This window comes from Folsomia candida, unplaced genomic scaffold (genome assembly GCF_002217175.1).
Source record: "Folsomia candida strain VU population unplaced genomic scaffold, ASM221717v1 Fcan01_Sc022, whole genome shotgun sequence".
NCBI lineage: Eukaryota > Metazoa > Arthropoda > Collembola > Entomobryomorpha > Isotomidae > Folsomia > Folsomia candida.
Genome location: NW_019091214.1, coordinates 950262 through 965549, shown reverse-complemented (window position 1 = coordinate 965549; position 15288 = coordinate 950262). Strand labels below are relative to the sequence as shown.

General features: G+C 32.3%; 1 protein-coding gene across 1 annotated transcript; it reads right to left on the bottom strand.

The window, feature by feature from the left end:
• Positions 1–2940: 2940 nt before the first annotated feature.
• LOC110858711 lies at positions 2941–8845 on the bottom strand. Its single transcript, XM_022107567.2, has 7 exons — positions 8424–8845; positions 7805–8038; positions 7028–7316; positions 5925–6211; positions 5246–5507; positions 4624–4918; positions 2941–4270 (listed from the first exon to the last, which is right to left on the bottom strand). Exons 1-7 carry the CDS (start codon positions 8430–8432, stop codon positions 3709–3711), a joined length of 1938 nt encoding a protein of 645 aa, XP_021963259.1. The 5' UTR covers positions 8433–8845; the 3' UTR covers positions 2941–3708.
• Between the last annotated feature and the right edge of the window lie 6443 nt (positions 8846–15288).

Sequence of the window (15288 nt, the reverse complement as noted above, 5' to 3'; positions counted from 1 at the left end):
TTTCTGATTGTGAAAATGCACATTTTTGCCAAGTTATAATCTTCAATCCGCGAATTCTGCAGAAGTGCTAAAGTCCCACACCAGTTATTGTTTGTGTTTAGTTACTTGATATTTTAACGCTGATTGTAAGAAGATACGTGAGAAACATGTCATTGTCTAACACGTGTATTATCAGTCAAAAACCAAGATTTCTTAAAATATCAATAAAAAAACGACAGAAAACACCATAAATTCGTATCGGTCAAGGGAAATCCATCCCAAATTTCGTCAAAATTCCCTATAAATCCAACCCCATGTGTATTATGAGAAGAGCCGGAATCCTGCATGCACCCCCCTTTTTCAAGGGTGACAGAATTATGTTGAGTTTTTCTCCTTTTATTACACCGTTATGGCGTCATTTCATCCGTTCCATAGTGGTTTTGTTGTCTCGGAAAGTTCAACTTGTACCACCTTTCCTTGTTTTGTTTGTTGTTTGAGGAGAGAATTAGGAAATCTTGTCCAGGGTTTTATGAGGCATAAAACTTATTGTTTCTCTCTCCTCTCGAGCCAATTATGGTGGAGGAAAATAAGTAGTGGGGAGTAAAATAAAGTAAGGGGATGAGATGATGCTATTTGCGACTAGTCGGATGGAAAATGAAGTGCTTTTTAGTTAGTGAGTGAGAAAGTAGTGCTTATTTTGGCTTTATTTCGGGGGGAAGATATTTTTTTGGGAAGGGGTTTGCCTCAGTCCTCCAAATAAAGAATTATGCAAGTTTGATAATTTATACATAAATTTGAACCTTGAAAACAAACTTATTAAGAAACAAACACAAACAAAATCTAAATAATTATTTGTATATATAAAAATTTATAAATGAAATATGCGGCGTCGAAGTCGAACTTTTAAAATTTTTTAAATTTGGGTACAAAATTTCGATTTGAAACACATGTTATGTAGGTAATATTGTGAAATTATTTTGCAAAATAAATAGAATTTGGAAACATTTGCAATTTTATTTTCATTTGTTTAAAAATGAGCAAATCCGTCTAACTATAAATTCAGAATGTAAATTTGATTTGACTCTGAAGTTTGTTGGAACTGAAATATTCGAAAATTTAATTAAATTCAAGTCAATAATTAGATAATTTTACGTGTAATTAAATTAGCCAAATTTTCTGCCGTTTCTATTTTTTTGCCAATTTTTTTTTGGATTTATTAAGCTAACATTACAATAAATATGGTGGCTAGTCACCAACTTGTGGAAAATTGAATCAAATAAATCTTGGACTAAATTTAGGATGAAATGGTATGAAAATTTTTAAAAAAGACAAAAATTTTAACTTTTTTAACTTTAAGACCAAACTGACAAACAAGCTGGCCCAAAATTATTCGTTTGTAATTTTACTTATTACTTTGAAATTTATTATCCAATTTTTCTGGGAGTCCAAAAATAATTAAAAATTCAATTTTGCACAACTTTAAGCGGGTTTTAAACGTTTTTGGCAACACTACTGGCCCCAGTTTAAATGTTTCCTCCAAATGTCCAAATTTTGCAAATGCACAATTAATTTTAGTATTTTGTTTCGGTTTGATGCCGAAAATTAATAATCTGGCAAATACAGATTATATAATAAATGTAGATTCTGATCCAGTTTTCTTTTTTAAGAAAAATATGCACATCTAACTATGGAGGTTTCCCAGATCTCAGATTTTGACAAAATTAGTGTCATTCGGTGAGAAATTTAATTTGTATGAAATTTGCGAAAAACACGATCTCCCAATGGGCACGTTTGGTTGAGATATTTGCATCAGTACTGAAGCCAGCATAATAAAACATAAATTCAATTTGGTTTAACGACAACCTTATTTATTAGGAATCCAAAAATTTCTAAATGGTGTCAAAGTCGGAAACAAAATTTATAACTGGGAGTTTAATAGAAATAGGATAAATTTGATAAATTCTGCATGTTCATATTTTCAAACTTCTAGAATTAGTGAAAAACGCAATTTGGGTTTGGAATATCTGGATCTATGATTTATTAAGGAATTGAAAATTTCTAAAAATTTTCAATGGTGTCCAAGTCCAAAAAATTGAGGTAACATTTGAAGCACAAAATTTGATGGAATTTATGCCATGCTTGAAAAATTCTATATTTATAAACATTCGTACGAATGATAAAGCTTCCAATAAATCAAAATTTTATTGAGGAATTAAAAATTTCAACGTTTTATAAAGCCAAAACAAAAATTAGAAATTAAAACACAAATTCGCAATGACATCTTTCGCTTTGACATGATCAAAATTTCACGTTGGTAATAATTCACGCAGGCTTTGGTAATATCGTAAGTAAAACCGATAAATTCTGTTAACTTATAAACTTTTATAAAATTTTACAAGTATGTATTTCTGAGGAAAATTAGCTTACAAATTTTTGTAAACTAAACATTGTAAACTTGCAATAAGTGAGATTAAAGGCGTTTCTTTACTTGGTAAAAATTTGTAAAATACTTTTACAAAACTTACGCAGTTTACAAAGTTTCCAAGGACTGTGTGAATTTTCTTACTGTTTTGTTTACATATTTGCATGATCGGTTTGAACTTCGCTGAGAATTATGGTTACAAAAATCAATAAGACAATTGACGCATTGGGTAACTTTGTAAACTGCGTAAGTTTTTGTAAAATAATTTTACAAACTTTTACAAAATAAAGAGACGCACTTGATCTGAGTAAGTTTACAAAAATTTTTGAGCTAATTTTCCTCAGAAATATTGCAAAATTTTATAAGTTTACTGATTTTACAACGTTCCCAAGGGTCGCGTGAATTGCCTCACTAATTTTTATCCCCTCCCCATTATGAAGTCTAAATATGTGCACGCTTGAGTGGGAATCGTCCCCTCAGTCAGCATTCCTGTTCCAATGAGATTTCTTAATAATCAGAAAACACACGAGAGACAGAGATGTCTTAAAATTGTGTTTATTTTGTAGTTTAATGTAGCGTGAAGAAAGTGAGAATGGTATTTAATTGACCTGAGAGTTAATTAAGTACGATTAATAAATTAAAGTAGATACATAATAATGGTCAGTATAAATTTGGGGGATGTGCTACTTAAGCGGGAGGGAATTAATTAATTGAGGTAGAAAATAATTAAAATTTAGATTAACTACAATTTTGTAATTGGAATTTTAGATAAAATTTTGTAATTACAGTTTTTGAGATTATCATAATAAATAATTTGACTACTTTTTGTTATAACAAAATTGTAGTTTACAAACTTACACAAATTAAGCTAACGAAATTGTAAAAATTCAAGATAATTAAATTAAATTACTACAAAATAATTACTAATGATACATCAAAATTACTAAATATGTATATAATTAATTATCCTTTGGTTTCGGTTCGGAATTTTAATTAGAGAGTTCAGAAATCCTGGAGGAAATATTTTCTTACCCGAAATAAATAAATTGCGAGAGACTCTAATTCACTCGGATGTTTGTAAAACCTGGTAAAAAAAATTAGCAAAATTTCTGCACAAATTTGCAAATAATATAATCAGGTCACAAATTTACAAAGTTTACAAACATCCGATTAAATTGAGAACCTCCCTTCAATATATATCACTTTTGACTTTTTTGTTTAAAATTAAGCTGCATTTTTTTACTCCTAACTTGCGCCATAGTTAAATTATCTACGTGGCGCAAGTTGAAGTACAAAAACAATACGGCTTAAAAATTAGCTGCAGCTTGTTCATTTGATCTTCTAGCACTTAGAACTTTAAGACTCTCATATGCGGAGGATGACCCGTCGGAAAACTCGAGCCACGTGTCTTGACCCTCATACGGGAGACCGATGCGTTGAAAAACCTCCTCCAACTCGGCTTTCCTCTCTCCACCGCGGTCGTTGAAGCCAATAACTTCAAGAAATTTTAAACTCGAGAGTTCCGCCATTTCGACCAAGACTTGCGCCGCGACGCCAAATTCTCCCGATTTTCCGCACTCGTGGAGAAACAGTTTCCGTATGTTGGGCAGCCGTTGGGGCGACACCATCGCGGCGAGGTCCGAGGTGAGCATGGGAAAGCGGAAAATTTCCAGTTGTTCGAGACTTGCGGGGAGTTCGGAGCCGTTTATCATGAGGAGGACTTCACTCGCGGAGGCAGCCGCGACAGCAGCGTTGTGATCTTCGCCGGGAATGGGAAGTGCGAGAACGTCGTCGTCATCGTCGTTTTCGACGAGATCGATGTCTCCGTCGAGATCGCGGGGGGTTAGTTTGGCATGGTTTTCGCGGCACCTGGAATAAGATTTTGGATTTTTAAAATGGAATTTTGTATGTGGAAAATTGATGAGAAAAGTGGATTTTGAATTTTAAAAGAAATTTTGTTAAAAAAACTAATTTCCAGAAAATCCTTACTGTCTGGTGTGTGGAACCAAAAAATAGTAATTAGATTAATTGAAGGAATATATATTTTAGAGAAAAGTGTAATCTAGTTTTTTTATGATTTTTTACATTAAAAAATTTCATTTTAGAAGGAGGATTTTCTTTTAAAAAATAAAATTTTCTGAAAATTTTGACAAGAAATCTTGTACATTGTTATTGTCTGTGCGAAATACTCTCATTTTTTGTTTAGATTTTATCTGCCTCACCTCAAAATAAGACTCTTCAATGTCTTGCAATTCCTAAAGATGGCTAAATCAAAGGGCATAACTCTCCTCCTCCCCCCACCACGTGGCACGTGGAACATGCTCAAACTAGCGAGCTCGCAATGCACCAAGGTTGCCGCACTTTGTTCGACGGGGGGTTGAAAATGTATCCAAGGAAAGCACCGACAAAGCCAATCGAATCGCAATTCGACCAAATTTCTTTGTTTGGAGAGAATCGCACTCCAAATCGAAATATCTGAGTCGGACCCTTTCGTCGTGACGCAGAATTTGACCAAGTCTGAAAAAAGGAGAGATTTTCAATTTAACAAAAAATTGCATGCACTCAAAATAAGTTGGTAGCAAAATCGTCACCGCGTGTATGTAGCAACAACCACGCTGGTAAAGATTTGCTACCAACAATTTCCGGCAGATTCAAAGTTGTTACCGTGTTTAATAACTTTTTTCTAATTAGAAGATGCAAAATTTGAGTATCACGGAAGTTTTTAGTGGTAAATCTTTACCAGCGTGGTAGTGGTAGACTTACGTACTTAATGACCACACTCGGTAACGATTTTGTTACCAATTTAATTCAAATAAAATTTAATTGAAGTAAGGTATTTTTTACCTAAATTGCAGAGATAAGCGAGGCCAATTTCGTCACCAGAAATAGCAGAATTGCGTCGTTTTCTAGCCGCGTTGTTGTGATGGTAGTGGTGGTGTCGCTGTGGGGCGACGATTTGGTCGGAATCTGAGGAATCATCAGAGTCGGAGGAATCATCGTTTAACAGAGCGATACAAGAGAGCGGGATGAGGTCCAGTTCTATGTTTCGGAGAGTTTTGTAATGTCGAGAGACGAATTTTAGGATGGCCGTGACGTAATGGGAATACTGGAAATTAAGAGGAGAAATTTCAAAATTTAAAATTCAATTATTGTTCAAAATTCAAAGTCTTGCTAAAAGTTAGTCATGATTTTTGGGATAACTGGTCCCATTTCTAGGATTTAACGAAAAAATGGAGTATTTTCCATGAAAAATAGATATTTTGCTTAAAACTATTATGTTTCTCCTGATAAAATCCGTTTTTTTAATTCGTCACGCGTAAAAAGAAGCCACTCGGTTCAAATTCCGCTTGCAAATCTCAATTGTTTTACAAAAAAATCGGTATTTTTAGCCAGAATTAGTTTTTCATAATCTATAAGGAGCAAAAATCTTGTTTTTGGTTGAAAATCCCAAATTCTTGAAAATTTGTTTTCAAAATTCATGACATATTAGAAATATTGTTTCCTATTTTACTTTGTTACATACCTGCCACACCGCGAACCGTTTGAGGATTTCGAAATGCTTCAACTTTGGGAAAACGCAGTCCATCATGGGCGGCGGTGGGAGGGCGGGCGGCGCGGATTTATTGACGAGATTGTGATCCGATCCCGACCGTGACGACGAGCGGGTGTGGAGAGAAACATGCTCTTCCGAGTTGAGGCGGAGGTAGCGCAATTCACTCAAATTTCCCAGACCAGGAGTGTCACGTAGGTTGAGGATCCAGGGATAATTAGCACGACGCGTGAGGGTGAGATGTTCCAGGTTCGTGGAGGCTACGGAAATAATGAGAATTAGACATGGAAGTACACTTTTGGCTTAATTAATGTATGTTTTTAGTATTTATGTAATGCGATCCGTTAATAATAGTTTCCTTGTCGGAAAATGTATTCAGGCGAAAATTTGTAAACTGCAAGTTTAAAAAATCTAAACCTTTTGGTTTGCTTTAGTACTATAAATAAAGAATAATGCAAGCTTGATAATTCCTAAATCGAAAATCGAACCTTGAAAACAAACTTTGTACTTCAACACCAACAAAATCTAAATAGTTAATTATGGGCCTCCTCAGACACACGAAAATATCGTCGCTTAGAATTTCGCTTCGTTTTTCGCTTACTTCCTGATAGGCGAGCTCTGGGGTAAGCGAACAGAAACTCAACTCAGAAGTGGGGTTAAGGTCGCTTAGCTGAAGTCTCAACAAAATTTTGCAAATTTCATAATTTTGGCCATGATATCGATAAGCGAAAAACAAAGCGAAATTCGAAGCGACGATTTTTTCGTGTGTCTGAGGAGGCCCTATATATAAAAGAATATAAACTAAATATGCAGCGTCGAAGCTAAAATCTACAAAATTTGGAAAATGAGGGTACACAATTTCGGTTAGAAACATGATATTGTTAAACTATTTTCCAAGATCAATAGAATTTGGATATATTTATAATCTGATTTTCATTTGTATATACATAGTTTTAAAATGAGCAAATCCGTCCGACCGTTAACTCTAAATTCAGACTCTGAATTTGACAAATTTTTTTGCAACTGGAATATTCGAAAATTTGATTAAATTCAGACCACTAATTAGATAATTTTACCTGTAATTAAATTAGCCAAATTTTCTGCCGACATTGGCCCATAAACTTTGACGCCTTTGAGATAAGCGGGATGAGCAAAGAGCGGTCCAGGGTCCAGTTTAGTGGTCAACTTCCAAATGGTGCACTCTCTACAGCGAAGCCTCCGAATTGCTGGGAGGTTCGTCGTGGTGTCGTAAATGTTGAGAGTGAATTCGTAAAAGTGGTCGATTTCGTCACGCCAAGAGCGACAAACGAGGCGCAGACAGGGGACGAGTCGTTGCGGAAGGAGGTTGAGGATGCGGGATCGGATCTGTAAAAGGTCAAAGGTCATGTATTAAAAAGTGAGTGAGGCAATTCATGGGGATATTTGTAACTGTAAAATTTTGTAAAATTATGGTAAAAATTGCCCCAAAATATGGGTTTGATATGTAACTAAAAAATTTTAGTAAAATAACAAATCTATAAAAGTGTAGATTTATAAAATGTGATTCTTTACAGTAAAATCGGTGAAATTGTTGCAAGTTCACACAAATTTTACAGCAGTTTACAACTAAACAGGTTAAGTAGCGGATCTGTAAATTGTGTAAAACAGATTTTCTTTTAGAATGCAGTAGAAACAAACGTCAAGTTTTTGTTGTGTAAATTTACAAAATTGTAGATTTGTAGTACCCTGATTTTTCAAAATGTTTGAAAATTTTTGAAATTTTAGCAAGTCTGCCCAACTTTTACAGAGTTAAACATCAAACCCAAGTATCCAACAGATTTTAAATATGTTAAACATCAAAATTATGAAAAAACCTCCGTGGGCAATTCCATAATTGGAAAGACGTCTTGTCCTCCCTGTCCCCCATCCATCGGTGACGACACAGACTCCAAACTGAGGTCATCCTCTGCTCGAGAAGAGTCTAAAAATCCAGACGACGCAGAAGACGACGAGGTTATCGTGGTCGTCGTGGGTGTGGTAAAATCGTCATCATCCGTAGTGGAAGAATCGCCCAAAATTATGTTCGGCGTGCAATCCTCCATCCCGACCTGTAAATTAACGTAAAATGAATTAATTAGACAATTGGACAATTTAATGAACGTCCTATTTCGCATCGCATTCGCAAGTTCGCAACTCTTTGCGAAGATCCAGAAATTTGTGTCGTGAGTAATTCAAATGGCAAATCTACTAAAAACACCTATTTTTATATTACGTCCATGAATTTCCATAATTTTCCTTGCTTCTGGTGGCGAGGATGAGTTTGCGAAATAAGAACATGACCAATTTCTGGAATTTCTAGGTTAATTAGCTAGATCTCACTGGAAAATTTCCAGCAAAAGTCTTGCAAAATTAGCAAGTTATGTTGATATCCTCAATTTGCGAGATATGCGAAGGTTACCCTAAATGACCAATTAAAATTTTGCGCTACTTTACCTCTTTCATAAAATCTTTCAAAAGGAGGGCCCGATCTGCCAATTTTTGACACAGGACGTCCAACAATCTCCCCTCACTTTCGCCACTCCCCCCGCCCCCACTTCCTCCGCCTGGTGGTACGAGACCCTCAGCCAGTTTGGTTAGTGTGATAAGGTAAAAGGTCAAGTCAGGTCAACGTCATGAAGGATACAATACACTCACAAAAAAGAAAGAATGAAACAAATAATTAGTATAGGAGCAAAACTGGATCGATACTTGGCAATTTGGCGACTTTAATTTGCCCAAATTGGCACTAATTTGGGTGGAGGGTTCGAAAAAATAGTTAAGTAGGGCAGGACCATTGCAAATATTAAAAAATATCGATATTTGATATCAAATCAGCTGCAAAACTTGTACTTTTCGTGGTGGTGGTGGTGGTTTGGGTGGTGATATAATACGGATGTGAGGCACTCTTTATAATCTCGTGGTCCTTCTTATGCCCAAATTTACGAAAAATAAGATAAAGAATGTCATGACGTGACGTTCCATGGATTTGGGTTATCGGCTCGTGTCTTGATAAGCCGAAAATGTGGTGAAATGCATTTAAGAAATATATATTAAATGGTGCAACAGATAACTTGGATTTTATGTAATTTGATGTCATGATATGCAAAGTTGTATGCTATACAATGTAATTGAAGAATGTCATGTCGTGGCTTCTCATGAATTTGGGTTATCGTCATGTCTTGATAAGTAGAAAATGTGGTGAAATGGATTTCAATATAAAATATGAAATGCCTTTCAACATAAAATATTAAAATATTGTTGAGATGATATAGATTTTATGTAATTTGATGTCATGCAAAAAAAATTGTGATAACAAATTAATCATTTCATGACCTGTGACCTTTTAAGGTCGTCGTATTCGCATCGAAATTCCGCAAATCTTGTATTTTTAAAATTTTGATCGGCCGAACCTTTTTATCTAATAAATTAATATCGCATACAAAAATTTGACAAATAACGATATCGGCGTTTAAGAATGCAAAAATATTTAATATATTTCAAAAATACGTAATTCATGACATGACATTCTGTCGCGACCTTTCATGAGTTTGGGTTATCGCCATGTCTTGATAAGTCTAAAATGTGGTGAAATGCACTTTTACAAAACATGATAGGATATAGATTTTATGTAATTTGATGCCATGAACCACGATATGGAAAAATTGTATCATAAAAAATGTAACTGCGAAGAATGTCCCGTGGTGACATTTCATGAGCCTGGCTTATCGTCATGTCTTGATAAGCAGAAAATGTGGTGAAATGTATTTTCAAATAAAATACGAAATGGCTGAGATGATATGGATTTTATTTAATTTGATTTCATGCAAAAAAATTGTGATGAAAAATTAAACTGTGAAGAATGCCGTCATTTCGTGCCCTGTGACCTGTTAAGGCCTTCGCAATCCCTTAAATCTCATAATATAAGATTTAAAAAATATTATTTAAAATTTTGATCGGCCGAACCTTATTATCTAATAAATTAATATCGCATACAAAAATTTGTCAAATAACGATATCGGCGTTTAAGCGTGCAAAAATATTTGATACATTTAAAAAATACGTAATTCATGACATGACATTCTGTCGCGACCTCTCCTTGAATTTGGCTTATCGTCATGTCTCGATAAGCAGAAAATCTGGTGAAATCCATTAAAAAATTATGGAATGGTGGACATAATGTGGATTTTACGTAATTTGATGTCATGAATGATAGGCAAAAATTTTATAAAATTAAACTATGAAGAATTCCATGTCATTTCGTGCCCCGTGACCTCTGACCTGTTAAGGTCGTCGTATTTGCATTGTAACCACGCAAATCTAATATTTTTAAAATTTGGACCGGAGCAACTTTACAACCTTATAAATGTTTTTCGCATAAAAAATTTGTCACATAATCATATCGACGTTTAAGAGTGCGAAAATATTTGATATATTAAAAAAATACTATTATTACCTACTGACTGTCGAGTCCTTTGATGAGTTTGGGTTATCAGCATGTCTTGATACTTGATAAGCCGAAAATGTAGTAAAATGCATTTTAAAAAAGATAAAATGGTGGAGATAATATGGATTTTATGTAATTTGTTGTCATGAATTATAGACAAAAATTATATAAAATTAAACTATGCAGAGTTTCGTGCCCTGTGACCTGTTAAGGTCGTCGTATTCGTATTCTAATCCAGCGTAAACCACATTTTCAAATTTTTGACCAAAGGATCATTATTATCTAAATAACTAATTCCTGAAAAAAACTGTCATATAATGATATCGACGTTTAAGAAGGTCAAACATATTTTGCGTACAGACTATTCTTCTGGGAAATTTACGCCATGAAATCGAACCATTTTTAGAGCAAATGTGCATCTGTATCATCGCAGTGACCATGTTTAAAAATGAAATTTGTGCGAGATAATTTTAAATGAGAAATTAAAATTACACAGAATTATAAAAATAAGAAATACATTGTTTCGATTGTTCTACATTTATTTACTTCAAATTTACAAGCATTTCATGCACGTCAAAATGAATTCACATTCAAGGTCAAGACATCTGCATACTTAAATTAATACACAAAACAGGACAAATCATGTCATCGACTTTAAACAGCACTAAAAAATCAGATATTAAAAATATGTGTAACTGACGACCGGAAATGTACCTCAAGAAATCGAAAAATGTAAAGGTAAAGACGTGTCGTATCATCGTCCCTTGTCGGGCGCGTGCTTAATGAATATGCATTTATGAAAAAAACGGTCGAATATTTATTTACGAAATATGTGGGAAAGCAAGCTTAAAAATTGGAATTTTCGAAAAATTTGTATTTCTGAATAGAATGCTTTGGATTTTTTTTTCCAATTTTCCAATTTCAAGTCTTTCGGTCAACTCGTTCGAGAGTTATTTGAAAGACAGACGGACGGACATGACAATTACATAAGCCCTGGTTCGGGCTAGAAATATGAATTTTCAAGAAAAAATTATTTTTGAATAGAATGCTTTGGATTTTTTTCGACTTTTTTTTAGCAAACTAATTTTGTCTTGGGTCATTAAAATATTGAAATATTCAAATCAAACAGATGAAAATAAATATGTAGCCTTTTTGATGATTGTGCATTAAGTTATTAAGCAGTTTTAGAACTTCAGTTCTGGGACGCATGTCATTTACGAAGTTCAATAAAATCATATTGATATAATTTACGCTAGTTTTGGTAACGGAAAATATTTTTTTGTAACACGAGAAATATCAGATCCCTGTGTGTTAAACTGCTTTTATACATTTTTTCGAATTCTTCTATACTTTCACGTTAATGCAAGTATAAAATTTCGTGTGAATTTCTCAAAATTTCTCCAAACGTTTTGAAAGTGAAATTATCAGATTCGCTAAATACAAATTAGTACAATTTAACAATTTGCTTGTAAAGCTGGTTTTCCATTATTGATTTTTTGTATTTTGTTGAACAGTAATAAAACTTGAGATGCACTTCCACGGACGGTTTCCACAAAATTTAACAGTGATTTTTGTGATGTCTTAAATTTACGTCAACATTTGTAACTTTGTGGAACAATTTACAAAATACTACTGGCATTTGATAATTTTTCACTATTTGTATATAAATTGGGAATTATTTCAGAAATTTTCGTAAAATTTTGTTACCTTCAGAAACAAATTCGGGTACAAAGTTTAGCGTGAAATTTCATATCGTCTAACTTGAATTATCAAATTATTAATCCAAATTAAGAATTATTTAAATTAAAGGAACATAATTTAAAAATTTGTATGGCTAATTGTCCATTATTTATTTGTTTTGTAATTGCTTAAATACTAACAAAACTTCAGGTCAGTTATTCGTGACAAAATTGGAAAGTGTTTTTTATAATATCCTAAATTTCCGTCAATCTTTGTAACTGTGCAACAATGTTTTTGTAATAACAAATATTAAGAACGTTGCAATAGACTAATGAAATCTAATAATTTGTCACCCTTTGCATAATAAATTGGGATTAGTTTAGAAATTTTAGAAACAAATTTTTAACCTTCAAAATCAAATTCTTGTTTACACAGGTACAAAGTTTAGCGTGAAATATCATATCGTATTTTGAACTTGAATTATCAAATTAACCAAATTAGCAGACCATAAAAATTATCTTTCACTCAAGAAATGCTAAAAATTACAAAATTCGGATGGCTAATATTGCTTGTAATTGGTTAACCTAGAACAAAATTTCAGATAAATTTTGTACATATATACATATGTCTTTTCGCTATTTTCGTAATCCCAAATATTTACGCCAATCTTTGTGACTTTTTGCAATAATTTTTCAGACTAGTGAAATCCAATAATTTATCACCCTTTTTATAAAATTGAGATTCCTTGAGATGTTTTAGCATAATTTAGTAACCTTCAAAATCAAGTTCTTCTTTACACTTAAGTACAAACTTTAGCGTGGAATATTATGTCGTATTCAAATTTGAACTCTCAAATTAACCTAGAATAAGAATTGTGTAAAATCAAAGAAACATAATTTAAAAATTTGCATAGTTAATTGTCCATTACTGATTTTTCTCAGTGTTTACTAAACCATTTTGAACTCAAAGATTTGTCCGTCATCTTCGGAATACAAAATAATTTCCGTAATTTACGTCAATTTTTGCAAACAAAAATTCGAAGATAATCAAATTACTAAAGTCTTCAAAAATCTAAGTATTTGATCTTGAATTATCAAAATTAATTCCAAATAAGAATTATCTCAAATTACAGAAATAATTTTTTTGTGTAGCTAAGTGTCCATTGTTCATTTTATTTCAGGTTAATTAAGGGTTACAAAAACTCCAGATATTCACCAATCTTGTTGTCTTTTTTGTTTAAAAAGCAATTTCCTCGTAAATATTTGCAAAAATTGTAATATGAGAAGATTACTAAAGTCTACTAAAATCCCGGGCATACATTTATTTTTTTTTTTAAATCTTACCAAGTTTATTTACTCATGTCATTTGCACTTTTATAAAATTTCCAAAAAATAGATTAAATTTTTCCGCATTCTTAATTTTTTTGGGTTGCATACTTACTTATTTTAGACAATCCTAATCCTTGATTTTGAAAATTGCAAAAAAATTAAAAATTATAAAATTATTATAATTTATAAAATTTAAAAATGTACAAAACTTAAGAAAATTACGAAATATACTTCACGGAACAACTACAGTAGCTCATCTAATTAATTAAATTCATATACAAAAATTTGTTAAATACAACATCGACGTTGGAAAGGCGCAAACAGACATGGATTTTGGCCCTGCAAAAATATTATATAAAAATATGCATACCCACTATTACCCACATATGTATTTTGTCACCCTTTGCACCCACCCACCGTGACCTCGATTTTTTTAAGAATGAAGATTCCCAAAAACTTTCAAAAGTTTCCTTAAAACGATCGTAATTTCCCGGAGCTCACCACTTTCCCTGGGTTTGCACACAAAAAATACGATAAATAAGAATATTCTTGTTGATCAAATTGACTCATCTAATTAATTAAATTTATATAGGAAAATGAAATTTGTCCGAGATAATTTTAAATGAGAAATTACACAGAATAAAAAATAAGAAGTAAGTTGTTTCGATTGTTCTACATTTATTTACTTCAGATTTACAAGCATTTTGTTGAGAACCCTCCACCGCCAATCTGCATACATTAAACTTTTATGTAAAACCATCCGAATAATGAGATCGACTTTAAACAGCATCAGAAACAACCAACATACAAAAAATTAAATACAAAAAATAAATAAATAAATAATAAAATTAAAAATACCAAAAATATCAGATGGTAAAAATACGTGGAAATGCACCTCAAGAAATCGACAAATACAATCAAAGTCAAGACCACCACTTGTCGGGCGCGTGCCTAATGAATATGAATTCATGAAAAAAACTCCCAAATATTTATTTACGAAACACAAAATAGGAATTTTCAAAAAAACGTGTTTTTAGAATAGAATACTTTGGATTTTTTTCCAATTTTTTTGAACAAACAAAATTCCGTCACTGAAACATTTACAAAATGTATGAATCAATTAGAAAAGTTTAAAATAAGTAATTTTACTAATCGTCCAGTCTTGATTTTTTTTGTAATTTATTAAGCAGTTAATCTCTCCAGTTCTGTGACGCATGTCATTCTGATAGTTCAATGAAATCATTTATATACTTTCCATAATTTACGCTAGTTTTTGTAACGAGGAATATTTTTTTGCAAAATTTTGCATTCTTCTATAATTTCACAGAGTTACAATATTTCGTGTGAATTTCCTCAAAATTTGTACACAACGTTTTGAAGGTGAAATTATCAAAGTCGCTAAATACGAAATAGCACAATTTAGCAATTTGTTTATGTGTCTGATCGTCAATTATTGATTTTGTTGCATTTTGTTAAAATTAAGATGTATGTACTTTCATAAGTTGATTTTTAATTGAACACTGATCTTTATTATCTAAATTGTCGCCAATATTTGCAACATTGTGCAACAATTTGTTTAATAAATAATTTTAGATCACAAAAGATTATTGAAAGTTAATAATTTTTTACCATTTGTAGGTATATAAATTTGGGATTATATATTTCAGAAATTTTGGTAAAATTTGGGATTATATATTTCAGAAATTTTGGTAAAATTTGGTTACCTTCAGAAACAAATTCTTGTTTGCATGGGCACACAGTTTCGCGTGAAATGTCATATCGTCTAACTTGAATTATCAAATTATTAATCCACAATAAAAAAAATATTTAAATTAAAGGAACATAATTTAAAAATTTGTAGCTTATT